At 42.8% G+C, this 17,163-nt stretch overlaps 1 protein-coding gene, 1 long non-coding RNA gene and 1 pseudogene across 5 annotated transcripts; 1 reads left to right on the forward strand and 2 right to left on the reverse strand.

Annotated features, from left to right (window-relative positions):
- Positions 1–4,073: 4,073 nt before the first annotated feature.
- Positions 4,074–17,067, reverse strand: LOC145509857 (uncharacterized; annotated as a pseudogene). The gene is made up of 4 exons (XR_014056500.1): positions 16,758–17,067; positions 12,623–12,707; positions 6,508–7,342; positions 4,074–5,050 (listed from the first exon to the last, which is right to left on the reverse strand). The product of XR_014056500.1 is annotated as an uncharacterized LOC145509857 (transcript).
- Positions 4,074–17,067, reverse strand: LOC145509861 (uncharacterized). Its single transcript, XR_014056502.1, has 3 exons — positions 16,764–17,067; positions 14,402–14,793; positions 4,074–4,488 (listed from the first exon to the last, which is right to left on the reverse strand). It is a non-coding gene; the product is annotated as an uncharacterized LOC145509861 (long non-coding RNA).
- LOC145509856 (heterogeneous nuclear ribonucleoproteins A2/B1-like) lies at positions 11,991–17,063 on the forward strand. Of its 3 annotated transcripts, none has more exons than XM_081499309.1 (3): positions 11,991–12,276; positions 12,717–12,847; positions 14,009–17,063. In XM_081499309.1, the coding sequence occupies exon 3, from the start codon at positions 14,118–14,120 to the stop codon at positions 15,222–15,224; it is 1,107 nt and encodes a 368-aa protein (XP_081355435.1). In that variant the 5' UTR covers positions 11,991–12,276; positions 12,717–12,847; positions 14,009–14,117; the 3' UTR covers positions 15,225–17,063. The 3 variants fall into 3 exon arrangements, with proteins under 3 accessions (XP_081355435.1, XP_081355436.1, XP_081355437.1); XM_081499311.1 differs by lacking the exons at positions 11,991–12,276; positions 12,717–12,847 and adding an exon at positions 13,078–13,482 and having other exon boundaries at positions 13,624–14,970; positions 15,052–17,063; XM_081499310.1 differs by lacking the exons at positions 11,991–12,276; positions 12,717–12,847 and adding an exon at positions 12,909–13,482 and having other exon boundaries at positions 13,624–17,063.
- Positions 17,068–17,163: the final 96 nt, after the last annotated feature.

Raw genomic sequence — 17,163 nt, forward strand, 5'->3', positions numbered from 1 at the left:
GTACTTTATTTATCTTCTTAACCAGAAGTTGGTACCTTTTGGCAACCTTCATTCTATTTCTCTGCCCACAAATTCCCCACCTCTGGTGGTATCTTTTCCTTTCAGATTAAAAAGGAAGTTTTAAGTTCATCATATAAATGAGATCCTATAGTATTTGTCTTTCTCTGACTTATTTCACTTAGCATAGTGCCCTTACAAGATTATCCATGATGTTGGAAATGGCACGATTTCCTTATTTTTTTATGGTTGAACAGTCTACCATTATATGTGTATATATGTGTGTATGTATGTATGTATATGAGCATATGTATACATACATGTATATATGCATAAAATGTAAAATCACATTTTCTTTTTTCATTCATCTTTTGATAGATATTTAGGGTCATTTCCATGTCTTGGCTATTGTAAGTAATGCTACAATGAACATGGACCATTCAGGATAATGACTTTTGTTTTGTTCAGCTATATACCCAGAAGTGGAGTTGAAATAGAGCAGGTCCCTATAGTCCTTCCCATCCCCCTACCCCATGTCCTCAACCTGCCTATTATCTGTGAACAAAAACTTAGCCAGAAGAATAAGTTTAATCATAGAAGTGAGAAAATGCAGAAGCAAAGAAAAGCAGTCAAATAGGACAAAACAATAATAGTTTAGTCATTAAGCATAGTCAAGGAACTTTAGTTCCTTCTCAAGGGCTATAGATAATATTTTGAGCCATATCTTGAGCTGCCTTGTAGATATTGAAACTCCCACCAAGTGGAATAGCTTAACTGCATGATGACCAGACTGGAGCCATGACAGAAGCTGTCACAATTGTGAGCACTGGCCTTAAGGAAATGGGAAAAAACCGATCCTGGAACTTAAAATTAACTGTGTTTAAAACAATCAAGATGATGCTGGTCAGACCACTGGTGACCAATTTCAAGATTACTGTCAGAGCTGACTGCTGTTTCTACATGTAGCCTCATTCTTCTGCCTATATACTCTCTTGCCCCATGATTGTCAAGGGGGGAGTTGCCCTTTGGACAGGAGTCTGCCCCCACTCACCCTGGCCCCAGTCACTGGCATCCAAAATAAAGCAAACTTTCCTTTCCATCAACCTTGCCTCTTTATTGGCTTTTGAGTGATGAGCATCTGGACCCCACTTTCAGTTACAGTTTGATGAATTTTGACTCCAATTATATCTTAATATGATCCAAACTACAATGTTCTCCTATCTATTTGACTTTTATTGTATCAGAAGGAGTAAATTCTCATCACAAAACTACTTTAAAAAAAAAAATTAAACCTGTGGAAGACATTTAAATTATAACTGATATTAATGAATTAAGTAACTAATAAGGTTTTGATTCCAAGAAAAGGCTGATTTAGTAAGCTGCAAGACAGTTCAAGAGCAAATTTCAAACAAAAGCACAGAGTGAAAAATAGACAAGATAGAGATAAAAGATAAGTGGGACGTGATGAAGAGTGGAGCAGAAAGAAGATGGGGAGGAATTGATATCACAAGTGAAAATATACACAAGCATGTTCCAAATGGATGAAAGACATCAACCCACAGAGGTAAGTAACTCAACGTTCTTTGAGCAAAAAACAAAACAAAACTAAAACAGAGTAAAGAATGAGATACACTATGGTCTCAATGCCAAAGTTAATGTAAAAATATTTTAGAGCTTTTAGAGAAAACAGAGGCTAATTGGTGATGCCTAGACATAAATAAAAACTAAGATTGATAGCAATACAGAACCTTTTATTTTAGAAAATATTTTCTTTTTTTTTTTTCATTTTTGGCTGTGCTGGGTCTTCACCCGGGCTTCCCTCCAGGGGCAGCATGTGGGCTTCTCTTGCTGCAGTCCATGGGCTTCTTGTTGCAGTGCAATGGGCTTCTCTTGTTACAGATCATGGGCTCTAGAGTGCAAAAGCAGTAGTTGCAGCCCAAAGGCTTAGTTGACCTGTGGCATATGGGATCTTAGTTCCCTGACCAGGGATCTAATCTGAGTCCCCTGTGTTGGAGGGTGGATTCTTTTTCTTATATAATTTTATTTATTTATTTTTGGTTATGCCATGTCTTCATTGCTGTGTGGGCTTTTCTCTAGATGCAGCGAATGGGGGCTACTCTGGGGGCTACTCTCTAGTTGTGGTGCTCGGGCTTCTCACTGCGGTAGCTTCTTGTTTCGGAGCATAGGCTCTAGGGCACAGGCTCAGTAGATGTAGTGCACCAGCTTAGTTGCTCTGAGGCATGTAGGATCTTCCCCAGATCATGAATCAAACCCATGTTTCCCGCATTGGCAGGAGGATTCTTTACCTCTGAGCCACCAGGGAAGTCCCTGGAAAATGGATTCTTAACCAGTGGACCACCAGGGAAGTCCCGAGAACATTTTTAAAGTGCTAAAATAAATCTCATGTCAAGACAAAATTCTATATCCGCCATCAAAATGGTCCCAAATAAAGATGTCTGAAAAACTTAAAGTGAAGCATTTCATTGTTAGTAGCCTTGAATTATACAAAATACTAGAGAGTGTTATTAAGTCCAAAAGACAATAATTCCAAATTGAAAACTAGGAATGCAGGAAAGAATAAAGAGTCAATAAAAGAGAATTTAAAATAAGTATCAATGAATTTTGCTTTATAAACAGTTCAAGAAATATGTCATGGAGATTAAAATATATGTAGAATTAAAATGCATGACAGCAGTAATAGAAAAGCCAGGAAAGTTAAAATGAAATTGAAAGTATTCTAAGATTCTAGCTTTGAGGAAAGTGGTAAAAATGATTATCTGCATTTGTTGTTTAGTCACTAGATTTTGTCCAACTCTTTTGTGACCTCAGGGACTGTAGCCCACCAGGATCCTCTGTTCATGGGATTTCCCAGGCAAGAATACTGGAGTGGGTTGCCATTTCTTTCTCCAGGGGATCTTCCCCATCCAGGAACCAAACCTGCTTGACAGGCAGATTATTTACCACTGAGCCACCAGGGAAGCTCAATTATCTGTATCAGGCTACATTAAATGAAGGAATCATAATTTAATCATAATTCATAATACTCATTAATTCATAGTTTAATGTAACCACAAATATTTGTATATGAAAATAACAAGTTTATACAGGGAACAATGTGATAATGAAAGAGTTAAGTCATAGTCAGTGAAGTAAAGAGAGTTTAGGGCAAAGGGTAGGGAAAGAGTCAGATGGTTGAAGTAATTTCGTATTTATTAGTAATTTTCCCAGGTGGCACTAGTGGTAAAGAACCAGCCTCCCAATGCAGGAGACATAAGAGACTCAGGTTTGATTTGGGTTGGGAAGATCCCCTGAAGGAGGACATGGCAACCCACTCCAGTATTCTTGACTGGAGAATCCCATGGACAGAGGAACTTGTCAGGCTACAGTACATGGGGTCGTAAAGAGTCAGACGTGACTCAACCGACTGAGCATGCATGCATGCAGGTGAAACACAAACGAACAAAACTAATTTCTCTGGCATGACTGCGGGATGCAGACATTCCAGATTTGTTAATACAATTTGGTCATTAATTACTGATAAACATGTGAACAGTCTCTATTTTATTGTGTTAATAGGGGTTTACGGATATTTTCAAAAAATAAAGCTTTTAACACTTAAACTTTAAACATACATGTTACTGTACCTCAGTGAGATAATGGATGTCAAAGCTATTGTGGTAATCATTTCATGATATAGATGTCATATCATTATACTATTATATACACTTTAAACATCTATACTGTGTGCCTGTGTGCTAAGTTGCTTCAGACTCTTTGCGGCCCTATGGACTGTAGCCTGTCAGGCTCCTCTGTCCATGAGATTCCCCAGGCAAGAATACTGGAGTGGGTTGCTCTGCCCTCCTCCAGGGAATCTTCTTGACTTAGGATTGAACCAGCGTCTCCTGCAACTCCTGCACTGCACGCAGATTCTTTACCGCTGAGCCACGGGGGAAGCCCAAACATATATAGTACTGTACGGTATGTCAATTGTGTGTCAATGATATCTCATGAAATCAAAAATTGTTATAAAAAATTAAAAGTACAAAAAAGTATAAATCAAAGAGGACAAACAACTGTTTTTGTTCAGAATTATTTTATTGAATCATAAATGTACACCTGCTTCATAACTACACTGTCAAATTCAAGGAACAATGTTATGCCTCATTACCACATACTCCTGGCTAACAGCTTTTCAATATCTGAGAAAAATCTTGCAAAAGTTTTCACATGATCAAAATAAGGATGCTTCTACACTCTGACAAAGACCACTAGAAAAAAATAATTAAGCTAAGAAACTGTCTCAAACGCATTTCCTATATAGTTTTTTTCTCTGCAGGAAGGTAATGTTCTTAAATAATCCACTCCATTCACCAATGGCTCTCTGCAGCTGCTCTGGTGTCTTCTGCCACGTCACTGCGTGTTTCCTCATGACTGAGACAAGAGTTTCCATCACCTGAAGCTGTCCTGTTACCTCTGGGCTCTCATCCTCTGCTATTTAGACAGTGAGGGAAAGTCGCTCAGTCATGTCTGACTCTTTTCAACCCCATGGACTATACAGTCCATGGAGTTCTCCAGGCCAGAATACTGGAGTGGGTAGCCTTTCCCCTCTCCAGGGGATCTTCCCAACCCAGGGATTGAACCCAGGCCTCCCGAATTGCAGGTGGATTCTTTACCAGCTGAGCCACAAAGGGAAGCCCATGGCAAATAGGAAGAAGCTCAATATCAGATTTGCCCTCCCAACGCCCACTTCCTCCACTGCCTCCTGGACCAGAGTTTCAGCCTGTAAGTTTTCCCCACTGCTGGCAGTAGTTCCTCAGACTTTCTTCTGTGGTTTCAGACTCAGCTGCTTCAGCTCAACTCCCCATAGCTGAAGGAGATGAGAGAGATCTCAGCGAAGAATGCAGGTCTGAATTGTCCTGGCTCTGTGGTGAGAACCTAAGGTGCTCCAGGAAAATACCTCTAGGAGCATCTCCACGAAGACCCAGCGATGCTGCTGCTATGGCCTCTCAGCTCCTGTCTCCCTTGAATCAATCCTGAGCGATTTTCCATCTTCCTGCAAAACATATCAGTTGAAGAGAGTGACCTTTCCAGACTCAGTCATCAAAATTAATATCCCATTTTCTCTATTAGTTTTCAAATTGTGAATTGCATATGTATTATCATCTCTTCCTTTTATGTTGATTTTCTCACCTAGTTGAATACCCAATGAAGGGAAGAGTAATGTGGACTTTAATGGTTCACATTGACATACTTCATACTTACTTATTCACTTTGCCTTTAGAAGGGGATCAGATATATTTTGTTGAAAGAAAGTATTCAATCTCCAAAAACACTTTCTAAAGTTTTCTCTGAAAGTCACTCAACCTCAGTTATACCATGATACCACCTCTTTGGTGGGAGACTGCAGTCAACTGTCACTATGATTTTAACATCCTTTCTCTCTTAATCCATTTAAGACTCTAATCATAATAATCTACTTAAAATGTAAACCTAATCAGTACACCCTTCTTTTACAACCCATCACTTCTGTCTTCAGAGGTTGTTTTTAGAGAGAGAAAATAAAAATATTTTAATCCTGTTGTCCTGCCATAATTATTAACACAATCCCCTTCAACACCCAGTATTTCCCAGTTTGGAAAGAAAATCATGTGATCCTCACGTTTACAGAGGTTACACCTATTACATGCCAAGTCGTGGACTAAGATTTGTGATTCAAAATTTCACTGAACAAAGTTGTTGGTCCAATTTATTTTTTTCTTCATGAAACAAAAGATTGTTTTTTACTCTAATCCTAGGTTTAACTCTACACAACAAAGAACCATCACAACATCATCTAAATGCCACAAAGTTACAAAACCTCAAACAGAAAATAAATCGTACTGACTGTACAATAAAAACCAAAAAAGCAATGTACACATTGCCAAGGTAGCCTGCAGGACCATGAATAGCAACACAACTGTCCCCGGTAGGGGTGGTTCTGTGATGACCCGGTAGATCTGGCTCGCAACTTGCCAATTTCAGAGAAAGGGAGGGGAGAGTGTGTGTGTGTGTGTGTGTGTGTGTGTGTGTGTGTGTGTGTGTGTGTGTGTGTGTGTGTGTGTGTGTGTGTGTGTGTGTGTGTGTGTGTGTGTGTGTGTGTACACGTGAAAAGAACTATTTGGGGCAGATAACGTGGGGCATTTGACCCTAGAGGTCAGAAGTGGACCCTAGCAGGGGAGCAGGGCTAGGATAACAGGAATGGCATCATGGCAGGACCAGGCCATCAGATCAGCCCAGGTCATCTGGGACATGGGAAAACGTGTTCCCAGGCCGGGATGTCCCTCCACCTGGAGCCCCCTGGCTCATCCCTGCTGGCTTTGCCAACTACATGACTCCCAGGAACTATAGAAACTTGGAAGTTTTCCAGCCTGTACACTGGAGGGCACCCTTACAAGCACAACCCTAAACCAGCAACACCCCTGCAGCCGGAGCTCTAATTGCTCGGGGACACGTGTCAACTGCTGCCCTCACCTTCGGCAGGAGCTGGAGCTGGAGCCGCTCCAGTGGCGGGGGCGGCAGGGGAAGCAGGTTCGCCGGCGCTCGGGGGACCTGCCCCAAGGGGAACGCGACCTGCTGCTCCTCAGCCTGCGCCAAGTGGAGGGGGCGGTGGCCGCATTCTCCGGGGAGGGCTCAGTCGCCTGGGCGGTGGCTGGGACCAGGGGGCCAGCACGGCTGTGGCCGTGATTTGCCGGTCGTCGATTGCCCTCCGTCTATGTGCTTGACCGCCTTCGCAGCCTCTTCCGGATTCTTGAACTCCACGTAGGCGTGGCCTTGAGACGGATGCGCGCGCATCCTTTCTCTGGTCAGGTCAATCTCTCTAACTCTCCCGAAGATATTTTTCTGGAGAATATTTCCCGGATGTGCTCCCTGGTCACCTTCCGGGTGAGCCTCGCGACGTGCACTTTGGTGGGCTTAGGAGCGGGGCTGCGCCCTCTCCTTTCGTTCTCGTCTAGTCTGGGTGGTTTGGATTTGGAACGGGACTGCCGCCTGTGTCTCGGGGGCGCCAAGGCCTCGGAGAGCCGGAGATGCTGCTGGAGCTGGAGCTGCGGGACCCATTGGAGCGTCCCGAGCGGCCGGATGCTGAGGGCGAGCTGGAGCCGCTGCTGGAGCCCGTGCGGGACCGCGCCCCGGAGCTGCTGCTATCGCCCGAGGCCCTGCGCCGCTTCCGAGCTTTATCCCTGCCGCGGTCCTTCTCGCCGGACTGCTGGGTAGCGCCTGTATCTTTACAGCGATACGCGGACCGCTCGTGAGAGCGCTGTTTGCGTGGGATGGGAGATTGAATCATCTTACCTCCGCGCTCCTCAGCCTCAAGAGAGAAAGGGTTTAATAGATTAAAAGATATTGCCTACAGTGTTAGGTACGATAGAGTGCTGTGATCATCAATAAGGCCATCACAGAGGCAGAGAAAGAGGGAGATATGGAGGAAAAGAAGTTAGAAGAAAAACATTAATGACAATTATCGATGATAAAGAGATTGGAGGAGGGCAAACTGATGACACATATGGATCAGAGAGCTGAATTTTGAAAAAACATTCTGTTGTTTGCTAAATGTTCCCGGAAATGCAAGAGCCAGTGATATACTAGATTATTTTAGCCCAACATCAAAGCAGGTTCCAGGTTGTTTTAGACAACATTAAATGTACAAAGAGGGCTTCCCTGGTGGCTCAGACGCTCAAGAATCTGCTTGCAATGCAGTAGACGTTGCGTGTGTGCTAAGTCGCTTCTGTCGTGTCTGACTCTTTGCAACCCTATAGACTGTAACCCTCCAGGCTCCTCTGTCCATGGGATTCCCCAGGGAAGAACACTGGAGTGGTTTGCCATTCCCTCGCTTCAGGGGATCTTCCAGACCCAGGGATTGAACCTGAGTCTCTTACATCTCCTGCATTGGCAAGCAGGTTCTTTCCCAGTAACGCCACCTGGGAAGCAGTAAACATTAAACAAAGCTTTATAGAAACATCAAAATACACAAAGGTACGGGATTAATTTGGAAGAGAAACGAGGTAAGGTTCGACATAGCTTCAGAGGATATCTCAGGTAGAGAAATCAAAGAGTGAGAAAAGAGTAAAGACACTGTAAAATAACTTAAAAGTCACCTTGACCCTGGTGTGAGTGATATAGACAAGTCACAGACAAAACCCTTACCACAAGTCCTAGCACCTCACTCCCTTGTCACCCCGAGGGCCCATGGATGTCCAATCTGTACTGTCTTCATTGCAGCTCAGGGCCACCATAAGGGAAACTAAACCACGAGAGGCAGACCCTGTGCTGATGTATCGGGCAGATGGCTGGAACATTCTGTCTTCTTCCAGCTTGAAAATGGGATAGTCTGGGCTTTGTAATGTCATTTAGTTCAGAAAGCAATCTTACTGCCTTTCATGGGAGCACTGCCTCCTCAGGCCACATTATGCTGCTGCTGCTGCTGCTGCTGCTAAGTTGCTCCAGTCGTGTCCGACTCTGTGCGACCCCATAGATGGCAGCCCACCAGGCTCCCCCATCCCTGGGATTCTCCAGGCAAGAACACTGGAGTGGGTTGCCATTTCCTTCTCCAATGCATGAAAGTGAAAAGTGAAAGTGAAGTTGCTCAGTCGTGTCCAACTCTTAGCGACCTCATGGACCACAGCCTACCAGGCTTCTCCGTCCATGGGATTTTCCAGGCAAAAGTACTGGAGTGAGTTGCCAGTGCCTTCTCCAGGCCACATTATAAGCACTATTAATAGGAAGAGAAAGAAATCTGAAACCCAGTATGGCAGAGTCTGGGGTAGTGTCGATGCATTCCTGCTACAGGGTCAACCCAGGCCTCTGTCTGTGATAAGGACCCTCCTGTCAAGTCTCAGAAAGCTTCCCCACCTCACCAGGCTAGACCAGTTGTTCTCAGAGTGTGAAAATGAATCCTTGGACCATAAGCAGCAGCAGTGCCTGGGGACTTACTACTAGAAATGCAGAGTCTCAGGCCTTGCTCCCAAATGTGATGAATCAGAGACTCTGGGATGGAGCAGCAGAGAGCTGAATTAAAAAGAAAGAAAGAAAATACCAGAAAAAATAAACGATCCAATCAAAAAAAATGGGCCAAAGAACTAAACAGACGTTTCTCCAAAGAAGACATACAGATGGCTAGCAAACACATGAAAAGATGGTCAACATCACTCATTATCAGAGAAATGCAAATCAAAACCACAATGAGGTACCATGTCATGCTGGTCAAAATGGCTGCCATCAAAAAGTCTACAAACAATAAATGCTGGAGAGGGTGTGGAGAAAAGGGAACCCTCTTACACTGTTGGTGGGAATGCAAACTAGTACAGCCACAGTGGAGAAGTGTAGAGATTCCTTAAAAAAACTGTCAATAGAACTGTCATACAACCCAGCAATCCCCCTGCTGGGCATACACACTGAGGAAACCAGAGTCAAAAGAGACACATGTATCCCAATGTTCACTGCAGCACTGTTTACAATAGCTCAGACATGGAAGCAACCTAGACCTCCATCGGCAGACAAATGGATAAGGAAGTTGTGGTACATACACACAATGGAATATTACTCAGCTATAAAAAAGAATGCATTTGAGTCTGTTCTAACAAGTGGATGAAACGAGCCTATTGTACAGAGTGAAATAAGTCAGAAAGAAAAACACCAATACAGTATATTAACGCATATATATGAAATTTAGAAAGATAGTAACGACAACCCTGTGTGCATGACAGCAAAAGAGACAGAGATATAAAGAACAAACTTCTGGATTCTGTGGGAGAAGGTGAGGGTAGGATGATTTGAGAGAATAACATTGAAATGTGTATTACCATATGTGAAATAGATGGCCAGTCCAAGTTCGATGCATGAAACAGGGCACTCAAAGCCAGTGCACTGGGACGACCTAGAAGAATGGGATGTGGAGGGAGGTGGGAGGGGGTTTTGGGTGGGGGGACACATGGATGGAGGAACACCATGGCTGATTCATGTCAATGTGTGGCAAAACCCACAATATTGTGAAGTAATTAGCTCCAATTAAAATAAATTGGAAAAAAAAGCCAAGAAACTTGTGGGTAAAACATTTTTCAGAGAGAAATATTTAAACAGAGCCCTGGTAAATACTACTTCTACTTCATAGTGATTTTGTTTAAAAAAATCTGGCTTCTTACCCCAAGGAAACTTCATACATACAGATACATGAACCCTTGAATCTTTGTTAATACTAACACCACAGAAAAAACTTTCAATAAGGTAACTTTTTGTCTTAAGGGCAACTGTTTGCTAAATTAAAGAGATTTTACATAGGACAAGGGTAGATAAATGGACACTCTCTTGCCATCAATATGGATTCCAAGCTCATCAGAAGAGGCCAGCTTGGAAATAGGTCTATGCAGTTTCCCCCAGTTCCAAGAGCTGTCCTCTGACTATGCCTGAGTGACAGACAGCCTGTGACTCCCTGGAAAGTCTCAGACTTCTGCCTCTGCCTCTCCTTTTATAGGGGGGAGAGTGGACAACACAATCTAGAGGACACTCTCAGATCCAAGGCATTGGAGAGATTCCTAAATCTATACCCACAAACACGAGTTTCTGAGGCCATCAACACCATCAGATACTGTTGTAGATGAAAAAAAAATACATTTGTATCTAGGTTGGTATTTGCAATGTCTACCAATATTGTAATGTTTTCTTTCCCTTGGTTGGGATACATTCTACGAAAATAAGAATGGAAGTTGCTTTCTGCACTTCATAATAGCTTTAGAAGGACCAGGGCTCCAAGTCTGCTTTACAACTCACAAGCTGCCTTAGCAACAGAGTAGACCTTCCTCTCCCTGAAAGAACGCTATGCCTGAAATTTCCTTACTATACCTTGTAACAAACACCAATCTACCTAGTTCACCAGAGCAGGTGCAGAAAGTCATTTTGTGAATCCATCAATTTATTTAAGAACATTACCTTACTGTGGGGGCTCCCCAGGTGACTCCGATGAATGAGGTGGCTCATTCATCTACCAATACAGAGACTCGAGTTTGATCCTTGGTTCAGGGAAATCCCCTGGTGTAGGAGATGGCAACTCACTCCAGCATTTTGCCTGGGAAATCCCATGGACAGAGGAGCCTGGTAGGCTATGGTCCATTGTTGTTGTTTAGTTGCTCAGTTGTGTCTGACTCTTTGTAACCCCATGGACTGCAGCATGCCATGCTTCTCTGTCCATCACCATCTCCCAGAGCTTGCTCAAACTCATGTCCATTGAGTCAGTGATGCCATCCAACAACCTCATTCTCTGTTGTCCCTTTCTCCTCCTGCCTTCAATCTTTCCCAGCATCAAGGTCTTTTCTAAGGATTCGGCTCTTCACATCAGATGGCCAAACTACTGGCGCTTCAGCTTCAGCATCAGTTCTTCCAATGAATAGTCAGGGCTGATTTCCTTTAGGATTGACTGATTTGATCTCTTTACAGTCCAAGGGACTCTCAAGAGTCTTCTCCAACACCACAGTTCAAAAGCATCAATTCTTCAGCATTCAGCCTTCTTTATGGTCCAGCTCTTACATCCATACATGACTACTGGAAAAAAACTATCGCTTTGACTATGTGGACCTTTGTCGGCAAAGTGATGTCTCTGCTTTTTAATACGCTCTCTAGGTTTGTCATAGCTTTTCTTCCAAGGAGCAAGTGTCTTTTAATTTCATGGCTGCAGTCACCATCTGCAGTGATTTTGGAGCCCAAGAAAATAAAGTTTGTCACTGGTCCATCGGGTCGCAAAGAGTTGGACATGACTGAGCAACTGAACATACACACGCACGCGCACACACACACACACACACACACCTTACTGTGAAGGAAATATGGTATAAAATGCCTTTTTAAAGGTTATTCACATAAAATATTGGCTACCAACTAAGTAAAATAAAAACATTACATGTTGGCAGAGACTGCAAATACCACCCCTCCAAACGTATTGAGTTTTTTCATCTACAATAGTATCTGACGGTGTCAGTAACCTCGAATTCTTGTGTTTGTGGGTACAGATTTAGGAATCTCTCCAGTGCCTTTCTTCTGAGAGAGAGTGTGTCCTCTGGATTGGGTTGTCCACTGATTGGGTTGTCCACTGATTGGGTTGTCCACTCTCTTCCCCTATAAAAGGAGAGGCAGAGGCAGAAGTCAGTGGACTTTCCAGCAAGTCACAAGATGTCTGCATCTCAGGAGTGGTCGGAGGACAGCTCTTAGAAGATAGAGAATCTTGTACTGACCAGATTTCCAAGCTAGCCTCTTGTGGTGAGTGTGGAATCCATATTGAAGGCAAGAGAGTGTTTGTGTATCTACTTTTGCCTTTTGTAAAATCTCTTTAATTTAGCAAACAGTAGCCCTTAAGACAAGAGGTCACCTAATTGAAAGTTATACTCTTTGGTGTTAGTATTAAGAAAGATTAAAAGTTTTGTGTATTTATGTGTATGAAGTTTTCTTGGGGATAATAAGCTAATTTTTTAAAAACAAGATCACTATGAAGTGGCAGTGGTATTTGTCTGGGCCCTGAAGTTTTTCATTTACAATAGTATCTGATAGTGTCAGTAGCCTCAAATTCTTGTGTTTGTGAGTACAGATTTAGGAATTTCTCCAATACCTTGGATTTGAGAGAGACCATGTCCTCTGGATTGGGTTGTCTACTGATTGGGTTGTCTACTGATTTGGTTATCCACTCTCTTCCCCTATAAAAGGAGAGGCAGAGGCAGAAGTCAGTGGACTTTCCAGGGAGCCACAGCCTGACTGCATCTCACGAGTGGTCAGAGGACAACTCCTGGAACTGGAGGAACCTGCATTGACCAGTTTTCCAAGCTGGTCTCTTCTGGTGAGTGATGGCAAGAGAGTGTCTGTCTGTCTACTTTTGTTTTTTGTAAAATCTTTCTGTATGAGGTAGATGTAGTGTTTGCCTAGGCTCTGTTTAAATAATTCTCTCTGAAAAAATGTTTTACCCACAAGATATTTGGTCTTTTTCTCTTCAGAACTTCGCTTCTCTGCTTCACATGTCATCAGTTTGACCTTTTCCAATCTCTTCATCATTAATAATTGTCATTAATATTTTTTCTTTCTTATTTCTCTTCCTCTGTATCTCTCTCCTTCTCTCTCTGTCACTGTGTTCTCCTTATTAACACAGCGCTTTACTGTACCTAACACTGTAGTAAACATTCTTTAGTCTATGATCCCTTTTCTCTCATCAAGATTCAAATAAACTGGGGCAATGACTTTGTTAAGTGAAATTCTGAATCGTGGATTTTAGTCCACAACTTGGCATATAATAGATGCTCTGTAAATGGGAGGATCAAGTGCATTTTTCCGCCAAACTTTGGCATCTTAGATGTTGAGGGGGAAATATTAATAATTATGGCGGGACTACAGAAGTGAAATGATATTTGTATTTTCTCCTTCAAAAATATCTTCTGAGGAAAGAAGCGTTAGGTGTAAAAGGAAGGATACCCTGATTAGGTTTACATTTTTTTTTTTTTTAATAAATTTATTTATTTTAGTTGGGGGCTAATTACTTTACAATATTGTAATAGTTTTTGCCATACATTGACATGAATCAGCCATGGGTTTACATGTGTTCCCCTTCCTGGACCCCCCTAGGTTTACATTTTAAGTAGATGTGGTGATCAGATTCTTACATGGATTAACAGAGAAAGGAGTTGAAATCCTACTGAAAGTTGATTGATAACAATAAAGGTGATATAATTGTACAACTGAAGTTGATTTTCTGAGAAAACTTCAGAGACTGTTTTTGGGAGTTTGAATAGTTTTTTTCCAAAAAATATATTCGAGCTCCTTCTAAGAGCAAAGTGACTAAGTCAGCATGCCATTGTAAACCACTGAGTATCCAACTTAGTGAGAACATCAACACAAAATGAAGAGCTGATAAAACATGCATTTCAAAATTGGAAACTAATAGAGAAAATGCATTGTTAATTTGATGACTGGGTCTGGAAAGGTCACTCTTGGAAATGGTGTTTTGCAGGAAGCCGGAAACGTGCCTAGAGGCCAAAGCAGCATCGCTGGGTCCCCGTGGAGGTGCTCCTAGAGGCATTTTCCTGGGCTAGCAGAGGTTCTCACCACAGAGCCAGGACATGTCTGGTCTGCATTCATCCCTGAGATCTCTCTCATTTCCCTCAGCTATGGGAAATCAGGCTGAAGCAACCGAGTCCGTGATGGAGAAAACCTGGAAATCTGTTCCTATGAAAAGGCAAAAGAAAGAGGCCGAACAAATCCGTAAACTTTTCATTGGTGGCTTGAGCTTTCAAACCACAGAAGAAAGTCTGAGGAAGTACTACCAGCAGTGGGGAGAACTCACAGACTGTGTGATCCTGAGGCACTTTGCCAGTCAAAGATCAAGAGGATGTGGTTTTGTCACCTTTTCATCCATGACCGAGGTGGATGCTGCCATGGCGGCCAGACCCCATTCCATTGACGGCAGAGTGCTTGAACCCAGACGTGCTGTCCCAAGAGAGGCATCTGGACAGCAGGGGGCCCACTGGGCCCGGAAGAAGCTGTTCGTTGGTGGAATTAAGGAAGATACCGAGGAGCATCATCTTAGAGAGTACTTTCAGAAATATGGAAAAATCGATGCCATTGAGATCATTACTGATAGGCAGTCAGGCAAGAAAAGAGGCTTTGGATTTGTGACTTTTGATGACTATGATCCCGTGGATAAGATAGTGTTGCAGAAATGCCATGCCATCAATGGTCATCGTGCAGAAGTCAGGAAGGCTTTGTCAATATGGGAAATGCAGCAAGTCCAAGGTTCTAGAAGTAGAAAAGGAGACCCTTTTGATTTTAGTGTTTCTTCTAGTGGGGGTGGAAATTTTGGACGAGGACCAGGAACTAAATTTAGAGGAGAAGCTGATGGATATGGAAATGGTCCTGGATCTAGGGATGGCTATCATGGGTATGGAGGAGGACCTGGAGGTGGCAATTTTGGAGGTAACCCTGGTTGTAGAGGAGGAGGTGGAGAATATGGTGGTGGAGGCCCTAGGTCTGGCAACCATGGTAGGTTCTCTGGAGGTGGTTATAGCAACAATTTTGGAAATTATGACCAGCAACCTTCTAACTATGGTCCAAAGAGAAATGGAAAATTTGGCATTGGCAGGAACATGGCGGCCCCATATGGTGCAGGAAATTATGGCTCAGGAGGCAGTGGAGGAAGTGGGAGTTACGGAGGCAGGAGTGGATATTGAGCTTCTTCCTGTTTGCCCTGGGCTTCACAGTCTGAATAGCAGAGGATGAGAGCCCGGACATAACAGAACAGCTTCAGGTTTTTGAAATAAGGACATTAAGGAAACTCTTATCTCAGTCATCAATAAATAGGCAGTAATATGGCAGAAGACAACAGAATAGGTCCAGAGAGCCATTCTGTTGGTGGATTGGAAGGCTGTATAAAAAGACACTTGTGAAGAATTTTATGCAAGTGAATTTGAAAACTTTGATGAAATAGAATTTTTTTTTTTTTTTTTTAGTAAAAGACAAGTTACTAGTCCTCTTCCTGGAGGGGTAAAAGAAAATAATTCTATGTCATATAATGAAATTATATTTAAACTTAGAAGGTGTTCTACCAAGAAAAAAATGCCTTGGAGACAGTTTCTCAGCTTCTTCCTGTTTCTTTGTTGTAGTGGTCTTTGTGAGATTGTAGAAGCATTCCTTCTTTGATAATGTTAAATTTGCAAGTTTCAGGTGACATGTGAAAACTTTTTAAAGATTTTACTCAAGTTTTGAAAAGCTATTAGCCAGGAGTATGTTGTAATAAGAAATAATGTTATTCATTAAATTTTAGAGTATAGAGGTATGAAGCAGTTGTAGATTTTTTATTTAATAAAATAATTCTAAAAGAAAAACAATTGTAGTTTGTCTGTTTTCATTTATAGCTTTTTGTACTTTAAATTTTTATCTTTGTGATATTTTTTCTAATATTATTTCTAATATTCTTTCGGGAGATATTGACGTACAGTACTACATATTTTGAAAGTGTGTAGCATAATGATATGACATCTATATCATGCAGTGATTACCACAATAATATTTAACATCTATCATCTCAAATAGTTTTAAAAAGATAAAGAAAAAAAGATTTTTGTGTGTGCGATGAGAATTCTTAAGATTACTCTCTGAACATCTTTTCTAGATATCAACATCAGGCTAACTGTACTGACCACAAGTCCATGTGCTCTAAGCACCGTGAAGCCAAATAATACCAAAATGTGGGAGTTTGTAGCAGAGAAAGACTGATTGCAGAGGCATGCAAGGAGATGAGTGGCTTATGCCTTAAACCCCCCCAAACTCCCTGAAAGCTTTCAACAAAGCCCTTTGCTAGGAAAGGTGAGGGAGGGGTGTGGTAAGTTGTTGCAAACTTCTTGGTGTCAGATCTTAACATCAGGGTCACATTCAGGTAATGACGTTCTTGTAAAGTGAAAGTGCTAGTCACTCAGTCGTGTCTGACTCTTTGTGACCCCATGGACTGTAGCCTACCAGGCTCCTCTATCCATGGAATTCTCCAGGTGAGAATACTGGAGTGGGTAGCCATTCCCTTCTCCGGGAGTTCTTGTAAATCGCCACCAAACAAATGTTAGTCTCTGTTCTGACGAGAAAGGATAAGGTCCCAAGTCACAGTTTTCACCCTCCGAGGTCCACGTCCTGGCTAAGAGGAGGGGTTCTCTGCAGGGGCCTGTTACCCCGCCCAAGAACCTTTGTCTAGCACCCAGTCTGGATCCTCCTACCAGTACCCAGGCCAGGCTGAAGAGGAAGATCTCTGCTGGCAGCTTCCTCAGGGCCAAGTCCCCAGACGCTGCCGTCATACTGAAGGAGCCAGTCACCCAAGACCCAGCTGGCCCTCAGGTTCCTTGGTTCTCCCGCACAGTAGGGGCCATGTTCCCTGGCCTGCAACCCACGCAGACTACTGCTGCCAGTAGGTCACAGAGGCCATGGGGATGGGGAGAGGTCCTCCTCCATCTCAAGACTGTATTAGAGCCCGCTGAGTGCAGCCCTTAGCCTGGAGCTGCTTCTCAGCGCCATTACTTGCCCCACCCTGTTACCAAGCAACGGTTAAGGTGGGACAATTAGTGGTCCTGCTCAGTCATTGGTTGGCGCCGCAGTGGGCCCCTCCCCCAAGCAAATGGAAGTCAA

Source organism: Giraffa tippelskirchi, chromosome 6, assembly GCF_054371585.1.
Source record: "Giraffa tippelskirchi isolate mGirTip1 chromosome 6, T2T-mGirTip1v1.2.pri, whole genome shotgun sequence".
Taxonomy (NCBI): Eukaryota; Metazoa; Chordata; class Mammalia; order Artiodactyla; family Giraffidae; genus Giraffa; species Giraffa tippelskirchi.

Excerpts from the sequence above, each read along its gene's own strand:
- LOC145509856 (XM_081499309.1), top strand. The coding sequence starts at position 14,118 with ATGTCTGGTCTGCATTCATCCCTGAGATCTCTCTCATTTCCCTCAGCT.